The following is a 25,048-nucleotide window of genomic DNA, read 5'->3' on the forward strand; positions in this document are numbered from 1 at the left end:
CTGAAATGTCAGCACATCTTACGCCTGCAAGTCTGATTAGCCGTGATTAGATGTGCCACTTCAGAGAACAATGAAGGAGCGTGGCACTAATTGAATAGCTTCGGATGGAAATTCATGTATCCTTCAACACTTTTGAGCTCTAATGGCTTTTTACAAACCAGAGCAATTAGATAAGGTTGGATAGAATACAAATAAAACACTATGGCAACAGCAAAAAAAAGTAATAATTTTCTTCACCTCATTTGAATTTTACATTTAAGGTTCTCACCAGGGTCGCAAACAGATGATAAAGGATGAAGTAAATGGCCACCACTGGAGCCCACATGTGACCGACAGCAACCAGAGTCTGGTCCATGACATCCACCCAGCCCTCCTGGGTGAGGATCTGGAACATGGACATGAATGCCTACAGGCAGGAAAGCACAGGGATGAGAGAGAGTCGGGGAGGCTAAAGGCTGGAGAGATCAACTCCGTACACAAGTAAAAGCAGCAGGGAGAGAGAAAAAAGGTAGAGACCGGGAGGAAATGACACAGAAAGACTGGCAGACTTGACATTTCAAACTCGCTTTTTTACACGAGAGCAAATATCACACAGCTGTATGTATGTATTCCCTTCCCACCATCCCTCTGCAGCTTGTGTGCAAGATCTAAAGACACAAGCAAAGGAACAAGGAAGCGCAGAGATAACCATCTTTGCTTATTCTCCTCCGTTTCCCTGCCCTCTCGTGTACTTGGCAGAGGTCAGACGAAGGCACAGGGAAGAGGCAGCTGTGACACGACGGCCCCTGGAGTCAAACGGAACGCCGGCACTTTTGTCTCAGCATCTCTCGTCCAGACAGCCAAACGCACGGCGGCTCCCAGCCCCTCCCAGCCCCCCCCCCCCCCCCCCCCCCCCCCCCCCCCCCCCCCCCCCCCCCCCCCCCCCGCCTGCCGCCGCGGCCCAGCCGCTGCGGATAAAGATAAACCCAGCAACAGGTTTGCCCATAGGGAAGACAGCCAAACATCATTAACTGTGATGCGCCTGTGTCTGAGTGCATATATGTGCATGTGTGACACGGTAGCAATATGGACAGAGAGAGGGAGAGAGAGAGAGATGGAGAGGGAGAACGAGAGGGGGGAGAGCAACACAGCACACAAGTGGCATCTGTTATGAGCAGCCCTTCATGTCCCGCTGTGCCGAGCATCACTGAAATGTGGAAGGGAGAGGGGAAAAAAACAGAGGATGGAAAGATGTCGCTAATGAGGGGAGAGAGCAACTCATGAGCCTTTAGAAAATCAAAGGAAATGCCACATCTGTCGACCCCACATGCAACCCATCACCAGCATCTGCAGCCTCCCCGCTGCCTCTCGGAGGTGTCCTCCTGGAGTTGCTCCTATGAATTTTTAAATTTCCGTTTGGTGCATTTTATACACATGCCCCCCTTTCTCAACTACTTGCAATTGTTCCTTGAGAATTAACTGACTCAAAAAGACATTTTTCTGTCAGGTTTGGTTGAATCAGTTTAACAAATGTCTGCATCTGGCTGCATCTGCAGTAAGAACAAAATTAAAATCACAAAATGCACCAAGTGAGAAACAATACACTTGAAGATGGATAGATTCATCAGCATAACGAAGAATATGTGACAGATTTCACACAATGGGAAAAATAAGATGGATAACAAATTAGACATGCTCTTATCACTCCTGAGATAAGCTGCATCAATGTGATTTCAGTGAGTTTATTTTTTAAATAAACCTTAAATAGAACGTAGAGTTTAATTCTCTCTGTGAGATTGGATCGTCTGAGCGGTTGCTTACCCTGGGGAAGGTGGTGAAACGGTCCAGCTCCTCCACAAAGCAAAACATTTGCAAGCTGATAGCCGACATGACGATGAGAAGGCTGGCTGTGAATACCACCAGGCTGCCCAGTTTTTTACCTGGACCAAATATCTTATAGACGAAGTCCTCGAGGGCCGGGGAAATCTTAATCAAACGCACCACACGAAGCACCTGGGGAGAGGAAAACACAACCCTCTCACACAGGAGGCTGCTGTCTGCGACACGGCTGTTACACATTCAAGACGAAGACATTTTTCAGGAGTTTTAAAATCCAAGTAGAAGTACATTTGTATTTTCAAGAGTGTTAAAAATGAATATGTTTGTTATCAAAGCAAACAGAGCAGCATGATTGATTATGTATCGATCATAAAAGACAGAGCATTGATCTTGCTCCAGTGGAAACAGTGCAGTGATATGATGGTCTATTTACGGGTTTTAGCCCCTAAATTGCTTGTGGTGACAACAACCAGCAAAAGGTAATGTGTCTTTGTCAGGCTTTGATTGGGGATCCAGAGAGTAACTATTGATCGAACTCCTCTCTGTGATGCCTCTGGCCAAGGAGTTTTCTTTAGAATCTCACACTAAGCCAAATGAATGGTCGTCTCCCGCTCCCTGGATATACAGCGAAATGAAGACAAACACAGGCTGCTGATCTGGAGGGGAACTTTCAGTACATAAACTTAGTTATAACAGTCACAGCATGATGACAGGAATGGAAAGATGCAACCTTCTACTTCTATTTGCTTTATTTTCTGTCCGATGAGTCATTGATCAAATATTTACCATGAGAAATAAAACTGAACTGACAGTCAAAGAAAAACCACGTCATGCCGAGAATCATCATCGTCATTGATTTACTGAGTGGAAACTGGAGTGCTTGAGAAATGCCACATGCATGAGGAGAACATGCAAACCTCACATACTCAGACGAGAGTCCTGACCACCACAGCACCAGGCGGTAAAAGCAAGATGTGTTGTAACATATGAGACACACCACTTGGGACTTTTCTGAGTCTTGCAGATTAAATACAGACTGAAATTAATGCTTTAAAGGGAGGAAACTACACTTACCAGGCTTACTAGGCCTCCTGAAATAAATACGTCTTCATTGTTGGTCTGGCATGTGTGTGAATGGCGGCTATTAGAGACTCACACAGGCTCGGGACTGCCTGTGTTTTCAAGACTCATTAAAAGCCCCTCGAGACGCCGCTTCCCATCGGATCCTCCTCAGAGATCGTCATTAAATAAGCGAACTACAGGAGGGTCGGCAGGTTCAAGTTTTATCAAAAACTATGATGTGATAAATGCTATTTTAATGATGATGTGTTGAACTGAAGCACGATCAACTACACTCACAAACTTTGGAGCGGAGTTTGATGAAAAATACTGTGCAACATCACTATTAAACCTCCGATACAGAAATCTGCATAACACGTTATTACTTCCACATACATAATAACTCGGACCTTTCCAGCTCTTTACCGTTAATTCTAAACCTGGGCAGTGACCATTAATGCTGACATTTAAGCTACATATTAAATACAGCCACGTGAACACAAATGCATTTCCGAATAAAACATCATTTTCAATCTGTGGCTGATATTCCGGTGGCCTATCAGCTAGGAAATTCAATTAGCCCTACAGTGATAATTATCTTATTTCAGACAAAATTACGACAAATAATATGTGAGATGGCAGCAGGCTCGGGGCTTCATCAAAATCCAGATGTGAATGTTAATTTGTTTTTTTTTTTCTCTCTGCTGTGCAGCCTGCGTCAGTCACTGTTTGCATCGAGGTGCTGTTTTCATCGTGTCTACAAACAGAAGCAAACGCACCTGTTTGGCTTCGCTGGTTAAATGAAAGTAGCTTTTGAGGGAAAAAGAGCAAACACTCCCACTAACCCCGGCTGTAACAGTCTTCTCTTCAGCAGGATCGTAAAGGGCACTGAGAGGATGATCACACAGGTCTGGGAGTATTCAAGAGGGTGTAAATGGTTTTACCACTTTTATTAGCCTTTTGCAAATAATAAAAAAAAATAAAAGAATCTTAATGACAACAGTGGTGTGTTTTTATAAGAACGTGTTATATTGCATAGCAAAAATTATGTCTATGCATATATATAACTGTGACACAGCTACAGAAATGCTTGAAATAAAAACTCGGGATCAAATAGAAAGTAATGCTTTTATCTATTTTTTTTTTCAAACAAAGGAGCAATATGATTGATTGACGTCATTAATGCATGCTCACTGCAACGAAATGTTCCCCCTGCTTCAATTCCTCAAATGATTAATTCAGTCTCACATTCAGCACTGGATCAATCGATGTGTGTCTCAAACACACACACTGGTGCAAGTCCACGCAAATGTGTTAATCTGAGCAGCCATACCTGGAAATAGGTGAACTGGGAGTGGTAGAGGTCGGGGTAGATGTGCAGTGTGGTGCCCACCACCAGCAGGGATTCGAACTTGTGCAGAGACGAGCTGATGTATCCCGTGAAGCCGAGACACCAGATCTTCAAGAGAGCTTCAAGGTCGAACAACACAGTGAAGGCGACCTGGCATGAGGAGAGCAGACAGGCACATCTCTTTTAACATGCTGAATATCCTGTTTTATTAACATCAGCATGTATTAGATGACATCATTTATTCACTGTTGTGAGCAGAGAAGGTTTGTGGCCATGAAGTTTAGTTTACAGCCTGAACCAGTCATCATGGTGTCATTATTCTCACTCATTTGTACAGCACTGCCTCACATCTGGTTTCTTTGCAGTTTTCAGTTGCCTTCTAGAAAATAAAGCATTGGGGCTGAGGAGATTTACCCCCCTACATGGACTGCAGGATACCCAAGACTCTGTTGCCTGGTTTTCTTTTGTAAATGTGTCTCTTTTATTGCCCCAACTTTATATATTTGCAGTAGTAAATCAGTGAAATGACCCTTTAGGCATCGTATCAAATTGCTTATCCGTCCTGTCACAAGCAGGTAAAATTCTGAAAGAGGAGGAAAATAAAAATGGCCTTGTGTCACTAAAATGTGACTTTCGCCATTTGAGTCCAAACCCACAGCCACCATTTCCTATTTTCCCTCGCAGCCATCACACAGATTGGAACAAATCTGTAGATCGATGACTGTATGATATGGATGGAGGGAGTGAAAGAGGGTAATATTGTTCCCGTGTGTTTTTCCCCACTCCTTATCTCCTCCATTCAGCTGTGTGTTGGAGAGCGGTATGAAGGAAACGGGGGTGTGGGCACGCTCCTCGCCGTCTCTGTTGGCGCTTTACCACCTGCATACAGATGACATCTGCCCAGCCTGTCTGCACGAGTGAACCAAGAAAATAGAAGAACAGCCTCACCTCTGCCAGGTAAAACTCGTCGTAGTGCCGTCGGTAGTTCTCTCCTTTATAATAGTTACTGGCGGCAACGATGACATCCACAGCCACCATGCTCAAGATGAACATGTGGAACACAGACGACCGCATCATTTGCTGTGGAAACAAGTGTTGTGCTGTAAGAATTCTCAACATCAAACAACAATAAAAGAGAAACTGGGAATACAATCTACCCATTGCCTAAATCTGCTTCATTCCATCCCATGCATGTAAATCTGTATTTTAACTTGTTGGCAGATTTCACTGCTTCAGCAGCCTCAGATGAGGCTGCTCCTCTAGATGAGCAGTCACATTTTCACACAGCAGTGGTAATAGCGACCGTGCAAGGATCAGAACCCACTGGGAGCCACATGGGCCTCGGACTCTTGCCCAACAACACTTTGAGATGTGAACTGGATGAAATGAGGGATCAAGCTGCTGACCTCTGATTCTAAAACTGAGCCAAGCTGTCAATCAACCACAACGAGACAGACAATCACTCATGCACACATTTAATTTTCAATCAATCCATGAACAACTTCTTTGGATTCTGGAGCAAACAGAAGTGCCTGAAAAAAAAAGTCCATCTAACACAGGAAAAACATGCAACCACACAAAAAACTAACTGTTGAAACTGCATTACAAAGCCACCCATCACACTTTTTTCATCCTGTTTTCATTTTCTATTTCTAAATCATTCTAATATCCTTAATTTATGTGTGAATTTGGTAAAATATAGTGAGCAGAACCATTTTTTGTCTGCATTCTGTGTATGTATTTAACTTTAAAGTTGTTAAAGAGCGCAGACTTGAGACGGATGTAAATCAGATGTGCCTTGAAAATATAAATATATAGCAGTAGGAGGACTGTGCATCTATTGCGAGTGCCGATTTTGCAGAACACACTACATATACACTGTAGATCATACAGTATATGAAGGAACAAAGATGGTCATTATCTAAATTGCATGAGATCTGAAGTGATTTGGAGTCTTTCAGTATGCACTGAGAAACAGCCTTCCAGACAAAAGAATCAGCGAGTATTCAGACAACCACAACCAAAGGAAGGAAAAGGCAATAAATATGCTATTTCCTTTAGGAATACCAGCAGCACTGAACACTTAGAACAGCATCATGGAAAGAATAACCACATGAAAAAGGCTGAAGAAACTGCCATTTAACATATAGTTTGACAAAATTCTCACTGCTCTTTCATACAAGAGCAATAACTATGCATTCTTTGGGAAACAATGTGACAGATGTGATGGCGGAGTGGAACCGCACATACAGTATATGGCAGGATGAACAGCTTGTGAGTGGGTAGAATCACTCACCCTAAAAAAAGACTCGCATGTGAGATTGGCAATAGGGAGGACGGGAGGAAGTGAAAAGTGAGACGAAGACTTTAAGACAGATGAAGAGTGTTTGCAGGATTGCTGGAAAGATCAGAATCGCCACAGGAAAACGGGACCACTGCCATCCAGCCTCCTACACACCAACATACTGACAGTAAAAACTCTTCAAACTTTACACGTTTTGTTTGATCACAAGAGATGATGATGACACAATTACTCAATTTGAGATGAGACTAAGTTTAAGAACAACAATTCCACCAGAGCAGCAACATTTTATTAGAAATATCTACGTATATGAAAAAGCAGAGTTCTTCCAGAAGGAAGAGCTAATGCCGGCTTGTCCAGAACTGTAAAACGTCAATGAAAGCAGGTCAAAGCAGGCTTTGGTCAAAGGAGTGTGCAACTTTGACATACAAGATTACTGCTGGCATCTTATTTCCTCTCTGTCAATGTTGGTTTCTGTTATTCCTCTAACCTCGCCAAAGCAGATGTAGTGGGCTAATCTCAAACAATCTGCTTTTCCATTTCGGTCGAAGGACATTTTATACCCTGAAAGATAGTGAACAATGTTAACCACGAGCTAATTGTATGAGGGATATAACCTTGGTATACACTTCTTTTTTCACAAGGTTTATTTGGCTATATGACCAAGATGTTAAATCTAGTCCTAATTTTAAACTATAACGCCAACGGACACAACATGGGCTACCAATCAACCTTCAAAGATTTGATGCTGTTCTGTGTTTTCCACCATTGAGATGCTGGTTTCACAAAAAAATATGCAGTAGCCTAAAAACCTCACAAAAGGAATTAAATAGCTGGCTCAAAAACTGTGTCAGGCTGCCCTCTGTAGTTGAACGTTTCTCATCTATTTCACCCCTTCATCCCCTGCTGCCAGGTTGGATATGATCAAAAAAAGCAATCTGTTGCAATGTTTTCCAGTTCTGATCTGAGGGAACTCCCGTGCTGCATGTTTCAGGTGATTCTCTGCTTCAACAAACACAACTCTAATGATTCGATAGCAATTAATCTTCAGCGTTAGCGTATTAAAAATGCAGTCGCTTGAGTCAGGTGTGCTGCGAGCGGGAAAGATCAGAAATGTGCAGGGAAATTTCTCCCTGGAAAACACTGAATGCATTCCACAGTATCTGCTGGATAAATACATGTACTGTATGTACGACATACTGCAGATGAGTTTCATTCTAATCAGTGGGAGAAATCTGTAAAGGTTGGAACATGCTTAATGAAGCTTCCAGTTTCGGAAAAAGTGATGTGAATGACTAATGCTGGTGCTGGACTCAAGGCTGTGAACTTTACCCAGTGTTATGTTAACCGGGACAGTCTCCAATCCTCTGATCTCACTTCAATATGCAGGTCCAAGACACTTTAGTGTAAAATACTGGCTATCTTCTCTATAAGCGTATATTATATAAGCTTATTATAAGGAAAGAAGAATTCAAACACTGTATTTTAGACTGATGTGAGTGAAGGTGACTGATTCAAAGAAAACAGGAATATTTTCAGGATTTGATTCATACTGCTGATTCTGCGTCAGTTCACATCACCACATCATCTGTTCTGAGCACATTAGTTGTCGTGTCAATTTTAAAAAAGAGCTCTCATTCTATAAATCCTCAACAGTAATCACACAGAATACTGACTCCCCCTAAAATGATCTTAAACACCACTGCAAAGGGTGAGAAGTCGAACCACTAGAGGCCAGCAAAAACAAGAATATTTAAATGTTTACCTTCCACGTAAGGCAATGCAACAAGAGATAAACATTTTGAAATTCTCTGCGCAGACACTGTTGGCTACCAATATTGATTAAATGCTTTCATTTATTGTCTTATCAGTGGCAGAGGTGTGAGTTCTTACAGCCCTTTAAGGGCCATGCTATTGCTTCAACTGAAGCGCCTGCTAACCTTTGGGATGAGGGGTTTTTATTTTATTTATTTTTTTACTACACACAGATGCCTCCTTTACACACACAGTGGTTAGGCTCGCTGACTGAGATTGGACGTGACAAAGCAGTTTGACATTTCCAGCAACCAGACGCTCTACCCCATGGGTGTTTTGGCTGAATGGAGCCGTGTGTGTGTGTGTGTGTGTGTGTGTGTGTGTGTGTGTGTGTGTGTGTGTGTGTGTGTGTGTGTGTGTGTGTAAGAGAGACAGAGGCACACTGACACAGAACAGAAAGTACATGCTTGTGTGTATGAAACGGTTGATTTTCTCAAGGTCCTGACTTTGCCCGTATTCCCTGTCAGCTCTGGAGAATCACACCATTAAGAGCAGCCGGGGAGTCGGCTCGCTGCGGAGCTGTGCACTCTGGAAACCTCAGTCTTTCGACAATTCCCACCCAGCTCTGCTTTTAATCTTTCCCTCACATTCACTTGTTTTTCAGCAGCGGCAGACGATGCTGTGCACTTCACCAGATAAGGCCTCCGACGCCATTCCAAACATAAAATGGTTTGTTGAGCCTGGTGAACCTGATGGAACTGACAAACTGTACACAGCCTCAAGATGTCAGAATCAATTTAAGAGCATCAAATGCAGCACAAGATGGCTCTCCCCTGCTGTTTGATGCTTCTCAGCTTGCAAGTCTCTGAGTTCTTTTCCTACTTGTTTGATGGATGGTTGTTTTTTTTCTTAGAAATTTGTTTGTGTCTGACTGAATTTTTGCACCAAGGTGCTCGCTGTGCACAGAAACATAAGAGCAAATGTTGGGATTTGTCATGCTGGCTCTGTCATTCACCCACAAATGGAAGATTTGTTTTATCTTACAGCAAAGCAACCTGCAATTTCTATGACATGAAATGTTAACACATGACTTTAAATTGGACATTCTCTGGAAATCAGCATGAGCTGAAGTGTTATTCATACATAATATAAAACAGGCCTGCACTCATAGTTTCTATGTATGATTTTCACTAACAAACAACAGAAATGACTTCAAAATTAATATAAAATAGTAGAACATAAACTTAAATTTGGCATTTTTCTTCATCAACTCATGCCGAGTCGCTTTTTAAAAGCCGCGTGGTCAGTGTGACATAAACTGCAATTTCTCAAAAGAGGTGAGACAACTTTCGGCTGCGCACGCGACAGATCCGCCGTCACAATTTACTGTCAGCAGGCCTGGTGACGCCTGGGATGGTGAGGATTTATGCATCATACCTGGAACGTTTCCACGAGCCGCAAGTGTAACAACCGAGACAGAGAAGCAGACTGACGGCTTCCTTATGCTCTCGCTGTTTACACAGAGCGCCAAGGAGGAGAAAACGCTCTCTCTGCTGGTACATGAGGCGAGTGGAGCACACGTGCACATAGCTGGCAGGGCGTTGCGCTATTCACACAGGAATTGTCACCGACAGACTGGGCCGTGTTCTGCCACCTCCTGCGACAGTTTTTCTCTCTCCTGTTTAGTGAGATTATGAAGAAACGGAGTTTACTGGGATTACGAACTGCTTTACCTTAGAAATGTATTCAGTCTGTTGACGATAAATAAGGACGGTAAGTCCCGTTCAAGCTCCATTCCTTTATACGAATATACAACTTTGAATAGACATGTATACGAAAGACAACCTAATTCAGACCTCGATTATCACTCTCAGCAGGAAGTTATCTTGAATCAAATCTTTTCACTTAAGAAGTTGAGTTCTTACTGTGTCGGGAATCAAGTGAAGTGGCAGCCTCTTGACTTATTACAGCCTTGACTAGAGCGGGCTGACTCATGTCTTTGGCTTGAGAAAATAAAAAAAAAAGACTTTTAATAAAACATGATAGTCTGCCTGTCTGCACCCTCCTACTCTTAATAATATCTGCTATCTTTTGCCAACCTGGAGCTCATTTTCTTTCTGCTTCATTCTTAGGGACATTAGGCTCATCAAATTGTAGGATATATCATTGTTTGCCATTTGGATTCAGATTCACTCAATACATTATGTGGATTCAACATGATATTGCAAGTAAACAGGTTTGTAATATACATAGTCATTAATAGTTATTTTTCATTATGTAACGGAACATTTTCACTCTTCAGCTCTTCCAGTGTTCTCTGAGTTTCAGTTTCCCATTTCCTGTGCCTTCCTTGTCCTTCGACACAGGGCCAGACTGACCTTAACCCTGACATGCTGTGTGTGTGAGCTTAAAATGACACGAGAGGTGCCACCGGTAAGATCCAGAGGTTAAAAATCGGGTGGCTGGGGGAAAGGAAAGGTTCCAGGGAATCAATAACCTCTGGCTTGGTAGGGAAAGGCCAGAAAGGTGTTCTGCTCATTGGACGTCAGCGCCCACAGGGAGCTGCTGGGTTATCCATCACCTTGTATTTAGCCCTACAGACAGAAGACTGAGAAAAGGGGAGTGATCAACAACAACTGTTCTTCAGCAAAGAGATGAAATTAATCATATAATCCTCCCGGATTTCAATGAAGTGGGTAACATTCATCATGGGTTTCTTACTCTTCGTTTTATTTCCACTGTATCTCTCAAATGGAAAATCTGAAATGACTGTATGTGATTCAGAGATGGGTAAAATTGCACCTAGAATATTTGCTTGTGTTCAGTTTAGTGGGCTACATCTGTAGATAGCGCTGGTCTCTGTTAGGCATATAGCAGCCAATCTGCAGTGTAATTATGGCATGGCAGAGCATTAGGGGCTAATTAGGAGACCAGATCTTTGGGGAAAGAAAGAGAGCACTTCATTAACCTCTGCTGGTCTGTGGACCGCACTTCCTCCACGTGACAAAAACTGAGCAACATGTAAAAAAAAAACACCCTATAAATATATCTGAAATCTAAACCGATGCAGCAAGTGTCATTCGAAAGGCTGGGACATGATTTCAGTAAAGTTGGCCCAATTTGTATGAGTCTGGATTTCTAACTCACAAACTCCTACATTTCTTAGTTAATGATAATATTTTACACATTTACTTGATACATCAACAATGATTGGGTTTAAAAAAGACTCTTGAGTAACAACTCTTTAAAGAAATCCTCAGAACAGGTGAAAATGTCAGTTGATAAGCCCACTAGAGTCAAGCTGCCGCTCTCCAAAAAAACCATATCTGCACTCCAGAGATTTCAGAAATACCACCTTGACCCTCCATAACTCTGCTGGAGAAACAGGTTTGTGCATCATAATGCTAGGTTATTTTGTAGCCTCAGGACCTAGACTGGCTGTCACCTTGAACAACATTTCAAAATCTATAAATTTATCCTTCAGGATGAAATATTAGTGGCTGTCTGCCATCTGAGTCTCGGTAGAGTTTGGGTGATGCAGCAGGTGCTTTTACTACATAATGGTTTAAAAAAAATGAAAAAAATCACACGTAAGAGTGGGACAATCAAAGCCAAGGTTTCAAGAACTGAAGAGAACCAAGGCATCCTGTGAAAATAGCCAAGTTGAAGCAGCTCTGTAGAGGAGAATTTTGCAAAACAGGTTTAATATCAGGTTTAATAATAGCTATTTGAGAATTCTGGTAGATACCTTTTTCTGGCTGTTGTTTATAAGAATTTATTATAAGAAGAGCAATGAGAAAGATAGATGTCAGAACCACAAATAGAACCATTTTAAGGATTTTACTGTAAGATTAGTAAAAATAATATTACTAACTGTATGAGCGGGCTGGGAGAAGTGGAAATGCTCCTTTGCTTTGAGGGCTATTTCAGTACGTAGTCCCTCGGGAGAAGATGCTGCCATTTCCTTCCTGTCTCTAAAAGGAGCAGGTGGTTAATCAATTATGTGCGATCTCCAACTGCTGCAGCCAGTTGGACCCACACAGACCCAGACTGACACACACGGACAGGCGGAAACAGGCAGCCCCTCAACAGGCAGATCAGCGGCCTGACAGTCAGCAAGACGGAGGCTTGACCGGATACATGCGGGTCGTCTTGAAGACAGCGATGAGTGAGTTAGCAGCAGATAAGCAGATAACGCAGGCCGCCCGCCCGCCCACCCGCCCGTCCGCCGGCAGAAAGCCCCCACCTGCCAGCCCTGAAACATTTTAATCATTTGACGGCCAATTACTCTGGAGCTAGGCAGAGCAGAACGGAAACCCACACTTCACTTCCCAAGCACTCACAGATGGCCCTGCAGGCTGCATCTCCGCTGCCTGTCTTCAGTCTACCTGTCCAAGTCAAGCTAGCGTTACTCCTTCCTGATGGGGGCGAAAAAGCAATGGAATCAGGCGTCCGGCAATGTCCACCGTTAATCAAGTATGATAAAGAAGTGAAATGGCAAAAAAACAGTAAAAAGATGCTATATGAGTGCTTCAGTCGATTCAGGTGAGGTTCCACCCTCAGCGTCTAATGCACGGAGCCCTCCTGTGATACTCGAGTATCTGAAGCCTTTCATCTCATCCCTTTTCATGTCGCTGTAAAGAGATTTTACGGTGACTGAACAATGCCTGTATGTGCCCCCCTTCCTTTAGGTCCATCCATTCATTCACCTTCTATAGGGTTTTATCCAGGTGGGGGCGGTGGGAGGGTGGAGGCTGGGTACACCCCGGGCAGGCTGTACCCAGTCATTCATCACAGGGCAAACAGGGAGACAGACAGTCACAGCTAAACAATGTTTACGATCACAAATCAAAAAGTCTGTGGGAGGAAACAAGGTCACATGGAGAAAGATGTACAGTGAATTATTTTTTTTTTTCTACATTTCTTGCATGTGTACCTGGGACAACATGAAGTTCTACTTATGAATATTGAGGAAATACTGAAAAACGCCTTCACACTTCTACTGACGCTCTGTGGTTTCTAGTTGAGCCTTGATCGGCAGGGTTAGAGCTCACAATGTCTTGACAACCTCTTAAAAAAAACATCAAAATATTTTAAAGTAATTCTGATGTCTTGACAGCAACAAAATGTTGTCAGTGTGCGACTGGGAGAGGGAGACAATGGATGCCTTAAAAATTACTCAGTACTACTCCACTTCTCTGTTTGCTTATTGTTATTTAAATCACACTTGACAATTCCAATTGTCCAGAATACAGAGATTTACCAAACAAATCAAGTAACAGTGATCAAGAAACAAAAGCCTTTGAAAGAACTGTTTTTTACATTGACTTAATACAGTCCTGAACATCATTTAAAATAATTAGTTCTGCATATGTGTATTATCAAATGTTAAACAACAAAACATAAGTCTCACCTTAAAGCAAACACCAATTCAAAAGAATATCTGTTGCTTTTACGAATGCTTTAGCTTCCTGTCTGGACTTGCTACTCTTCTATTTATATTTTGCAAAAAGACCCATTTATTAAACATCCTGCCCCAACAATACTTTGACTGATAACGATAAGACAACAAAATGCTAATAATTTCTATTGCTCCTTCGTGTTTTCCATGCGTAAAGCTCCACTTTACAGATGACAACTATCATTATTTGCAACAGCTGGAAGAGTGGAGGTGAGTTTCACCATGCCACCCTCTCAAAAGCAGACAGTTGTACAAACTCCACACACTTCCAGTATCAGCAAATGCAAAGGATAATATAACATTATTATCACCATAATTATTATTATTGAGATAAAGAGCAGCTTTATGTCTGTTACACTACAAAGTACTACGCCAAGAACATAAATTATTGATCGCATTAGTTGGTAATTCTCAGAGAGTTTGATGTTTATGACCAGGAACGGATACAGCTGCTGCCAAGTACTTCAGCAAATAACTGCTTCCTGTAGCCAAAGCATCAGGATCCCAAACGCCACAATGTCACGACAAAGTCGATGTCACTGGAGAGGTTTTTAGTCTTTTAGTTTAGTGCCAAACGTTCCTATTCCTGGTCCCTGTCAATCCAAGCCATCTATTAAGTCTGCTTTTGTTTGTACACAATGGCAGTAATAGTTATCTGGTATGAATGAAAAAAGCACAGGAGCGGTCTTTGATTGTTCGGTGTAATGCAGCGCGGGGCTCAGAGGAAAGTCACTTCTGTTTATGCCGCTGGTTATCCCTCTATCTAAATCTTTCCTCCGACTGATGATGAGGCTCAGGGGGACATGCAGCTTTAATGGGAATACTGCATATTTCACATTTTCTCTTTTTTCCCCCCCTTTCATTTCTTCTGTTTACTTCTACCAAATTTCTCTATTTTTATTTGTGCTATTTCCCCTGCCCTCCTTACAGCGCAGCTCTGGAGCCGTGTTAACTCTGTGAGGGCGTGTTGACAGCCATCCTCCCTCTCAAAGAAGCAGACTCTATTGGCAGTCTCTCACAGCAAGGGCCCAGCCTTTTACACCACACCACACCACTATCAACAGCGAGCCAGCTGTAAACAACACCCGCTGCTTCCGCCTTATCTTTAAAGCCAAACCATTTGGATCACACCGGCCACGAGGCGACGGTGGCGTCCGTCATGTACAAGTCATTTAAAACTCATCTGTTACTGGAGCGACATCATTAGCTCCAGCTCTACACATCAAACGCCAGCCTCCCCTCATTTAAAATCCCATCACTTAGCCTGTTTGACACGGCCACTGAAGACGGGGACGGATGTGAAAACAATGAGGTGATCCCGCGCGCGGCCGTGGCATCCACCCGCTAAACGGATGGAGTCTGACGACGCCTTGTTAAAACACAAAGCCAGATTTGTGTGTGTGAGTCGTGTGGAGAAAGGAAAGAGCGCCTCGCTCCGCACCAGCAGCGAGCCCGTGACGCGACGTGTTTACCTGGAGGCAGGCGGGCGCTCGGCCGTGCGGCTTGTTGACGTCCACGGCGACGAGCTGCCATCCCCCGGCGGCGTCTTCATGGAACATCTGTGGCACAAGGACAGCGCGTAAGTGGCGGAACACACACACACACACACACAAACACACAAACACACAAAAGAAGCCTACACGCCATTCAAAGCAAGAGACAAAACATGGAGCGCGCATATCAAGCCTTTGGCTACATCTCCAGAAAACATCTGTGGCCACACGGACGCTGAAGGCATTGCACCCGCAAATTCATTCCCACACACACAGCATGGTATCTTCTAAATACAGTACGCAGGCCTGAGGGCCGAACGATCAACATCAGAATATCACAGCGACGGAGACTTTCAGTCTACGCTCAACAGTTACTACGGACTGGCAACGCAACATATCAATGATTAAAACAATGTCCTGTTAACTAAGAGTTAACATGACAGAGCAGAATAAACTCAACAAGAGCCAGAAACAAAGCGATCATACATTAAGGTTCCACGCTCAAAAAATTAAACCAGGAGCCTGTGAGGGCTCGGGGAATGATTTATATTGAATACATGACACTAAATCCTGATGCCAGCCTGCTAACACGGCTTCATTGGTCTCGTAGAGCTTAACAGAAGATGGAACGTTTCTTGGAGACAATATGGATATTACATTTCACACTGGCCTGGTTTTGCAGTGCTGAACCTGTTCATGAGGTTTTATTACCATTAGATGTCTGCAGAGCGCACCTTCTCAAACTTCCCACTGCATCTCACCACCCATTTAAAAAGCGGCAGCTGGGTCCTCGCATACAGCAACCTTTCAGGCCCTCTGCCTCATTCCTCATTCTTCTCTTTGATTACATACTTCTCTCCCCCACTGCTCCAGCTTTGCGTTTCACCTGTCACATTTTATCACAGCCTAGCAGAGCTATAGCATCCTATTATTACTCTGCTACCATCTTGTTGTTAGTAGAACCTGGGAAAGACAATAGCCTCCACCACAGAGATGTCAAACATAAGAGAGTCTTTATCGTTCAACTTCAGACAATTCTGAGCAGAGCTTCGGTGGATTCAGCTTCAACCACTGCACACTCATTTCCATTGAAAGCCTCAAACATGGGGAGACAGCACAGCAGAGCTCCAGATCGGGGAGTGTAGAATGGGTTGTGTCTCCGAGGGAAGGCCTCGCACCAGACTTCCTCTCTGGGGAATAAGAAGGAAGGATGATATTGTCTCCACCTCTGTGATTGACAGTTGAGCGTTACACCACAGCTAATTAGTTTTTCCCCCCTCTAAGATAAAGATTGGGGCATAACGATGTGATTACAATTAATTTTGATAATGGCGAGAAAGGCTAATTGTTTTCAAGGTCACCGCGGTTTTCCTGTGCCAGTAGCCTGTTTTCCATCATGACTGAAGTCACGGAGGTTTGGCTTTATGACTTTTCAAGATGTGTCATTATCATGAGCAATGGCGCTGCTTTTCACACAGACCGTTTCAGAATGGAGAGACGGATGTTTGAAACTATTCAGACTCTTCACATTTAGAATTTTAAAATAGAATTCACAAAATATACAAGCATGTTTTCTGTTACTCTCAATGCTTTAATTCGTGATGTCGTGGAAAATCCTACATTATCCAACACACTCGATCTCCTCAATTCCTCTGCTTCACACCTACTTCCCAGCACACTTCATCAGTCCAGACTAATCTGAGTGTGGAAGAGGCAATCAAACGCCTGTCATATCCAGAGGAAAAGGAACATTCATCAAAACCAGAGGAACAATTCTCCCCAGAGAAAGGAGAGCTGTCACAAAAAATCTAGTCGTTTATAAAAAGAATCATTACAGACCACCTTTATTTCCATTACTAATGTGTTTGTGTCCTCACCCACATCACTTGTTTATGAGAATGAATGTCTCTTCAGGAATATTCAGATCTTTTTGCTCTATGCTGTTTGTTGCTTTATGACCTTTCAAAAGAAAACTTACAGCCTGCAGGAAAACATTGGAAGGTGAAATGAGGACAGCCTTTTAATGTCAGACTTACATTTTTTTAAACTTCGTCCAGTAAAGTTATGACTTGAAATCAACAGCGTGGCTGCTGCTGAGGACAAATGTCTCTCCTCATAAAACCCGCTGACTTAAACCTTGGATTTATCACTCGCTTAGTGGCTGTTGTTGATTTATCAGAACCTTAACATCTGCGACCTTCACTATCTCGGCGGATCAAATTGCTTCAAGGGGGCATTTTATGCATTTTATTAGATGCAACAGTTGAGAGATGAAAGGAAACGAGAGAGAGAAGGAACAGACGTCCGAGAGACGGCAAGGCGCTTCATCAGCAGCATCTCTTTAAACGCAGCCCGCAAGGACACTCCTACACTGTTGGTTTTAAGGTGTTTATAATATTATGTGGGAAAATCACACTCATTTTCCATATTTATGTCCAACAACAGTCATGAATTATTTACAGTTGCACGAGGCCATCTCCCCGGTGATGTTGTGAACCTCTTCATTCTTAACCTCAAAGGAACATTCCCTCATTATATTCCAAATCAAAGAATAGGATTCTGGATCCACGCTGGTCTAAAGATCACTGGCCTTCCCTTTGTTTGCCTCTGTGAGTCAATTTTCACAAGCACTTGCTCATTCCTTATCCAACAGATGAATAAAACCCATCTTTCTAACTGAGCGTATGGATCAAGTATTTTTGCAACCAAATTTGTATTTGATCAACCTGGAAAAAAAAAAAAAGTAACTTCAGTGAAGCACATTTGATCATACCTCTTCATTATGTGTTTCCTGGCAGCTATTTTTAAATGATTTGAGGCATTTATTGATGGCATCTAAAAACCAAATTCCTGTCAAGACGGATTTGTGTTCATACCTTTGGGTTTTTTTTGGGGGGGAATTCATACAACTTTGATGAATGAGCCGAATTTTCTGCACTCAACAACCAAGATGAAAAGCTTGAGAGGCAGACAGGCTCTGATGAATGTTTTAAATCAGGTCACATCCAGCCAAGTGACGGCACACAGGGGATGAGTTGTCAGAGGGAGGGCTTTTCAGCGGCGCTCCATCAGCTTGTGTCGGCCAGGTCCTACCTGGGTTGTAGCCGTCGAGGTGGTGCTGCTTCTTGACCCCCACATCTGCTGGAACTGCACTCTGATCTCAGCGAAGGTCTCAATGATGACTGCAATGAACACATTCTGCAGGCGAGAGATGCAGAGAGTGAGCCGACAGTCTGCAACGTTTGTTCTCTCATTAACCAATCAAGGAGAAATGATCACATCTGTGGGTGAAATATGAGGCTGTGACGATTAACCAAGACCTTTTGGTGTTAAAGCATCTCCTGGAATTACAAGCACGGAAGAGACAGACTGGCTCTAACCTTGACAAGCCACGCCAGGAAGAAAATGAGGGTTATGAAGTAGAAGTAGGAGCGCCAGCGAGGGAAGCTGTCAATGGCCCTGTACATGAGGAACACCCATCCCTCCTGTGACGCAGCCTCGTACACCGTGAAGATGCTCGTGCCTGAAGAAGAGCAAACCAGAGACGAGCAGTCAGAAATGGCAGACATTGCTGTCGTTGAAACAAATGTCAGTTTGGGTTTTCGACGTCTTTGAACCCCACAACACTTATTATGTTCACAATGAGACTGTGTCTGTCAGAACCTTCAAACTTTTCTTATTTGATCTATAATGAATGCATAACTAGAAAACCTACAGAACGCAAAACACAGAACACAAAAATCCTCCTGGTTCTCTTTCAAAGTTCTCTCTGTCAGACGCAGTAACAATGAAGTGATCTTTGATACGCGTCAGACTTGTGAGGCTAATTTACATGAACGATGTTCGCCAGCCAAACGACAGAATGAAAGTCTTGAGTGTGTTTTGGTTAATATGCTCTCTGCAAATGAATAGTCTGCCTGTCAAGCAAAAGAAGCACCATTTCCAATTGATCTAATGTTTGGAAAGCTGCAAAGTACACTGTGTCCTCTTGTAATTTGAAAGACGATCTTTCATTTATCCGAGAAAAACAAACTCCCTCACATTCAGTTTTACAGGCATCACGCATCGCGGGGTTGTCTCTTTTTTCATGCTTAATTTGTCATTTTATCAAAGAAATAAATTAAGATACTGCATAGAAATTCAAGATTTTCAAACAATACACTTAACATTTTACACGGCATTCATCAAAACACTTGGAAACCAAGGATATATTTGAGGACGTAAAGGGTTAATGAACCATCACAGTAGTAGATGCATGAATATTCATGATAGCGTTGCTCTTCTATTTAGAGCATACACTGCTGCAGCGTATCACACTGAACGCACCGTATCGCAGGCCATTACGTCTAAGTTAAGGCAGTGTTCAGTGCGCCGCTCCTCACTGCACTGTGTACCAACACACGGTTAAAACACAGGAAGCTGCTACCTGACACAGTCAGGACTTGCGTGATGGCATTTCACGACCTTGCTTGCATTCCCACAGAGGCTATCAAGTCACAATTTATCCTACATTTAAAAGTATAATTTCAGTTGACATTTAGAACCAGAGGGGGAAATAATTTTATTACTAATTTTTAAGGCTGTGACTTTAACGCGTTAGTTACGATTAATTAATTACAGAAATTTTAACGCGACAAAAAAATTATCGCAAATTGTCGCGGAACGTTTGTCACCGGACGAGTTTCACCCGGACATATTTCGCTGTGACACAACAACGAAACAGCTCCCGACTTGGTGACTTTCTCGTTAAATCTGGCGACTTTCCAAAGCCTCCTGGCGACTTTTTTTTTTGTCAAAAGCGACTAGCAACAAATTTAGCGACTTTTTCTGGTGCTCTGGAGACGTGACAGGACGTCTCGTTCTGCAGCTGCTGTCCTCAATGAGCTGCGGTGCTGCGTGAGCCCCTCCCCCGTCCCAAAGCACTCACAGACGGTCAGTCTCAGCAGCACTCCCTGCTGCAGTCAGAGCAGAGAGGAGACCCACACCACTCCTCCACACTTCAAATGAATCGCGTGTGCGCAAATACGCCACTGCTCACTTGCTGACAAACCAAGAATCAACAGAAGAAAATTCATTTGTAGTTCTAAACATATTTAGGGTGTTTTTTTTAACTCACATTTTGCTTCTCCCATGACGTTATTCCTCTCTCCTACAGCGTCCATTACAATTACATGCAAATTGCAAATTAGGTAAACGACCTCATCTAGCGACTTCTGGCGACTTTTAGGACAGCCAATAGTGACTTTCCTTACTGGGGAGTTGGCAACACTGCTCCCGATGACAGCGCACTACTTGGTCTCGTGCACAGAAAATTTAGATTTATAAAGCCAGCGGATGGCAGCGTGGATAAAACCAAAGCTGTATGCACATTGTGCAGCAAAGAATTTGCATACCATTGCAGCACATCGAGCCAGCTACATCATCTGAATGCTAAGCATGTCGCAGCAACGACCAACACGCAAGCCTGGCATACAGCTAGAGTTGAAGAGGACGTCACTCTGACTACTTCAAGGACCCTCGCCCAGCCCAACAAAAGTTGCACTAATCAATGTGTATTGGTTTACGAGGGGGTACCCAAAAAAAAACGGAATTCGGTCAGAAAACAATAATAATAATGAGTTCTGACTTCTGGCCGTCAGATGTGCTGCAGGTAAGCCTCATGCACATCTGTGAGAAATTTGAGCTCCGAGAGTTACACTGACGCCTGTCAGGCGCTATTTATAGCAACAGAGTGCAGAGGCGGTCTGTGATTTTTTCCAAAATGGCGACATTGCCTGGGAAGCCAGAGCAGCGCGTAAACATTAAATTCTGCTTTTTGCTGGGAAGAAACAGCAGCAGAAACACTCACCTTGTTGCAGCAAGCCTACAAGGATGATGCTCTGGCGAAGAATCAGGTCCATGAGTGGTTCGGGTGGTTTAAAAAGGGCCAGATGTCCGCGCGTCGGGTGCGCTCAGCCGTGAAAACAATGCTGAGCTGCTTTTCCGCTGTCCAGGGTATCGTCCACAGCAAGTTTGTCCCTCCAGGTCAGACTGTAAACCAGGACTACTACATGGAAGTCCTCAGACGGCTCCGTGAGGATGTGAGGAGGAAGCGGCCCGCGGAGTGGCGGAGTGGAGCCCGGTTGATCCACCACGACAGTGCGCCAGCGGACACGGCGCTGCGCATCACGCAGTTTCTGGTGAAGAATAAGATGAATCTCCTCTCCCATCCACCTTATTCGCCAGATGTAGCCTCGAGTGACTTTTTCTTGTTCCCCAAGTTGAAGAAAGAGCTGAAGGGACAGCGGTTTGCAGATGTGGAGGAGGTGACAGAAAAATCGCAGCCGGCAAAAAATGGCACTTTTACGCGCGGGTCTGACGACGCATTGGTGAAGTGGGAGACACGACTGGAGCGCTGCATGAATGCAGATGGGGATTATTTTGAAGGCGACGGTGGTGTTTTATTTTGAAATGTCATAAATAGTTATAATCAAATTCCGGTTTTTTTTGGGTACACCCTCATAATTGTCTTGGTTAAATTCCTCCTTCCTTGCTGAAAAAATGAAGTGTTTTGTTGCTTAAGCTTATGTATCACTATACTGATTCACAATACCAAAATCCATTAGAAAAAGAAAGGTTCTCACTGATCTCGGGTCAAATATCGATATGCGATTAATTGAGATTAATTAATTACAAAGGCCCTAATTAATTAGATTAATTTTTTTAATCGAGTCCCACCCCTACTAATTTTATTTATTTGTGTCTGTTATGTTAGCCACTGCATGCAATGTAAATTGTAAAACTGTATGGATTTATAATGCAGTGTTATAATGCATTCCAACCCCGTGGCCGCTGACAGGCGTTTACGTGAATAACCTGATAGTGTCAATATGGCGGCCCTCAGGACTTGTTGCAGCGCATCTTATCTTGAGAGAAGCCTTCACAAATGACACTTTTTTGCCAAACCTACATTTATAAAATCAAAACAGACATCCAGAAAATAACTGCAGTCATTTAGAGGGTTGAGGGCATCAGTGAATGTTTTGAAGTTCCACCTAGTTCATTGAAGCCGCTGTAGCCCAGCTCCTGTCGGCTGAGGCCCAGCTCCTCCAGGTCCATGCATTTGAAGCCAAGAGGGCACTGGTAGCCTTCTCCATCGGGGGAGCAGTGGGTGTCGGGGATGGCCAGGCTGTTCCATGTAACGTGACTGCACACACACACACACACACACACAAACACACAAAAACAACTTAGGTTCATCAATCATGCGCTCACAGGCAGCATTTCAATTCAGTGCCTTCAAAAAGCAGGAGAAAATTACAGAAGACACTGTATGAATGACGCTCTCGTTCTCCGTCTTTTAGCCACAGGTGCCACCAGGAGCTGCTTGTTTCAGCTAATTAAAATTAATGCCTTCAAACAGCCAGCCCAGACATTCATCCAAATTGTTTATTAAGGGCTACAGGATCAGACGGGATAATTTATTGCACTATCACAAAGGGCAATCAGACGCATAGTGGTGAATCCTGATAAAGCTAATTATCCCGGGCTCAATACTACCAGTGCGTCTTATCAATACGCTCACTTCACTTGATGAAAAAAGGGCAGATAAGCAGCAGAACCTCAAATATTAATAATTTCGTTAGGAAAAAAAACATTCAATCACAACAGAGGTTGGTGAACACTCACATTGTAATGCCATCATTTTACAAAATATGACATGAGACTGGAAATATGAGTGTTACATAAACAGGGAACTGGATACACACACACACACACACACACACACACACACACACACACGATTAAACTGAAATTTAGTCAAAAGACAAAAAAAAGAGTTGTTTTTCAGGTTCATGATTTTAAGATAGATTTTAGCTGATCGTAAAGTCTAGAAATCAGAATTAGTTTAAAAAGAAAATCCTCAAAAGATAAACGGCAGCTGTCTTAAGTCACAAAGTTAGGCGGGTCATTCACGCCGCTCGGTTAAACAGTGATAAGGCCAATTCCACAAAGCCTGACATTCAGACGAAGAGGTCCTACTTTGTTCACAAATCCAAAACCCTTTTCTTATAATATCCATATCGGAAAATGTCTCCCCAGCTATTTTTCCTCAATTCCCGTCAAATCCCTGGTGTGAGAAAAGCGAGGGAGCGTTGACATTGCGCCAAGGGCATATGGCAGACAGAGATTAGCCGCGTCGGTCCATGTGTGACACGTTTCTAAAACACCCCATTAGGAGCATATATGAAGTATGTGAGGGATTTGGGAGGAGAACCACTGCGGCAAACAAATGAGGCACACAGCTGGCGCACCACTGTTGACCTGGAGTTACACTGAGATGTCAGAGCTTGACATAAATATCCGAACGTCCTCTGCTATCTAGAAGTTACGAATGGCCATTACACTGTATGGCGTGTCGCTGGGGCGCAGAAGGCATACATTAGTGAGGAGAGATGGATTAGCCTAACACAAAGGCTAGACAATGTAGGAAATGTTAATTATTATAATTAGTGTTAACTCTCGCTGCAGCCTGAGGCTTTCACCACGAGAGTCACTTCCCTATCTTTTGTCTCCACAAGGATTTCTATTCTCTGTATCATATTATCATCACTTCTCGTTGAGTGGATATGTAGAAGAAATTCCATGCTAATGACGTTCAATACCTTTACATTAACATGTGCACAGTGACTCACTTTTCAATTCTCCACTTCCTTCAACTCAAAAGGCTGGTGGGATTTCATCTGTATTGTCGGTCATTTCATTTCACCAGGAATTCTGTCGGAGTGGTGAGCAGCAGCAGAGCTGAGGGTAATGTCTCGCGAATCGAGGTTTTTCTTTTAAGATTCAGTTTATGTTTCCACTAAACCACAAAATCAATGATGTGTCAGGCCGAGTCATGTTACTAAAAGGGTCAATGAAAGCACACGCTTCAAAGCGCGCAAAAAAATGCTCCACTGAATAAAATAAACTACATGAAATACTATATTGACAACAAAAACATTTTTACATTCATGGATGAAATAACAGTAGTTTTGAACTCAATTTAGTCAATAATGTAAATCTTAACATTAATTATGGTCTAGCAAGACAGATTCTGCACTGGAAGGAGCCTGTCTGGTTGGGAGAGTAGAAAGGTTTGATTTGAGTTTTTTCTTTTAATCTAAGTTCTATCCCTGGTTCCTGCAGGAAATGGACAATATTTATATAATGCACTCAATTCAACAGTCTCCGTGCTTTACAATGTCACATTGACGTGCACACCGTCATACGAGCTGTCGACCACCGGGAGGAAGCTGGGCTTCAGTGTCTTACAGTGGGGGGGGAGTCAAACCGGAAAAGGAAGACGACCACCTCCACCAACCCACTTACTCTTTCTGTGTGTCATTGGTGACGCAGTGATGGTTGAATGTTCCAAACATTTGCACACCCAGGATTCCATAGAGCAGGAGAAAGAACAAGAGGAAGATCGACACACTCCAGATCTGTTCTCCTGATCGCCTGAACAGCAGAAGAGCAACAAATGTGTCAGACTTTTTTTTTTTTTTACTTATTGCTATCAATCAGGACGGGAAGACATTTTGAATTGAAATGTGCGTGGCGGTGCAGTACTTGAGGATGTTGGTGATGCGGGAGCGGGGAAGTTCAAAGCGGAAGTAGATCCTGAAGGCCCGGATCATAATGAGCGCTCGCGGGATCCTCAGCATTCCCCACGGAGACATCTGATCCACGAGCCCTGCCACTTCGAAAACCTACAACACAGCCAAACTGGCTATTCAGAAGCAAAACAGGTGCTCGGATAATTTTCCTTGTCTTATGGTGGTTCTGCT

At 43.2% G+C, this 25,048-nt stretch overlaps 1 protein-coding gene across 2 annotated transcripts in view; it reads right to left on the minus strand.

Moving 5' to 3' along the window:
* Positions 1-25,048, minus strand: part of nalcn (sodium leak channel, non-selective) — a 62,820-nt gene that overhangs the window by 30,655 nt on the left and 7,117 nt on the right. For both annotated transcript variants that reach the window (XM_030112168.1, XM_030112167.1), the window contains 10 exons: positions 24,831-24,970; positions 24,591-24,719; positions 22,274-22,425; positions 18,620-18,762; positions 18,333-18,437; positions 15,219-15,305; positions 5,177-5,308; positions 4,211-4,378; positions 1,801-1,992; positions 269-406 (listed from right to left, as the gene is read on the minus strand). In XM_030112168.1, the coding sequence (XP_029968028.1) occupies positions 269-406; positions 1,801-1,992; positions 4,211-4,378; positions 5,177-5,308; positions 15,219-15,305; positions 18,333-18,437; positions 18,620-18,762; positions 22,274-22,425; positions 24,591-24,719; positions 24,831-24,970 (1,386 nt within the window). The remainder of the gene's footprint in view (positions 1-268; positions 407-1,800; positions 1,993-4,210; positions 4,379-5,176; positions 5,309-15,218; positions 15,306-18,332; positions 18,438-18,619; positions 18,763-22,273; positions 22,426-24,590; positions 24,720-24,830; positions 24,971-25,048) is intronic.

Source organism: Salarias fasciatus, chromosome 16 (genome assembly GCF_902148845.1).
Source record: "Salarias fasciatus chromosome 16, fSalaFa1.1, whole genome shotgun sequence".
Classification (NCBI taxonomy): domain Eukaryota; kingdom Metazoa; phylum Chordata; class Actinopteri; order Blenniiformes; family Blenniidae; genus Salarias; species Salarias fasciatus.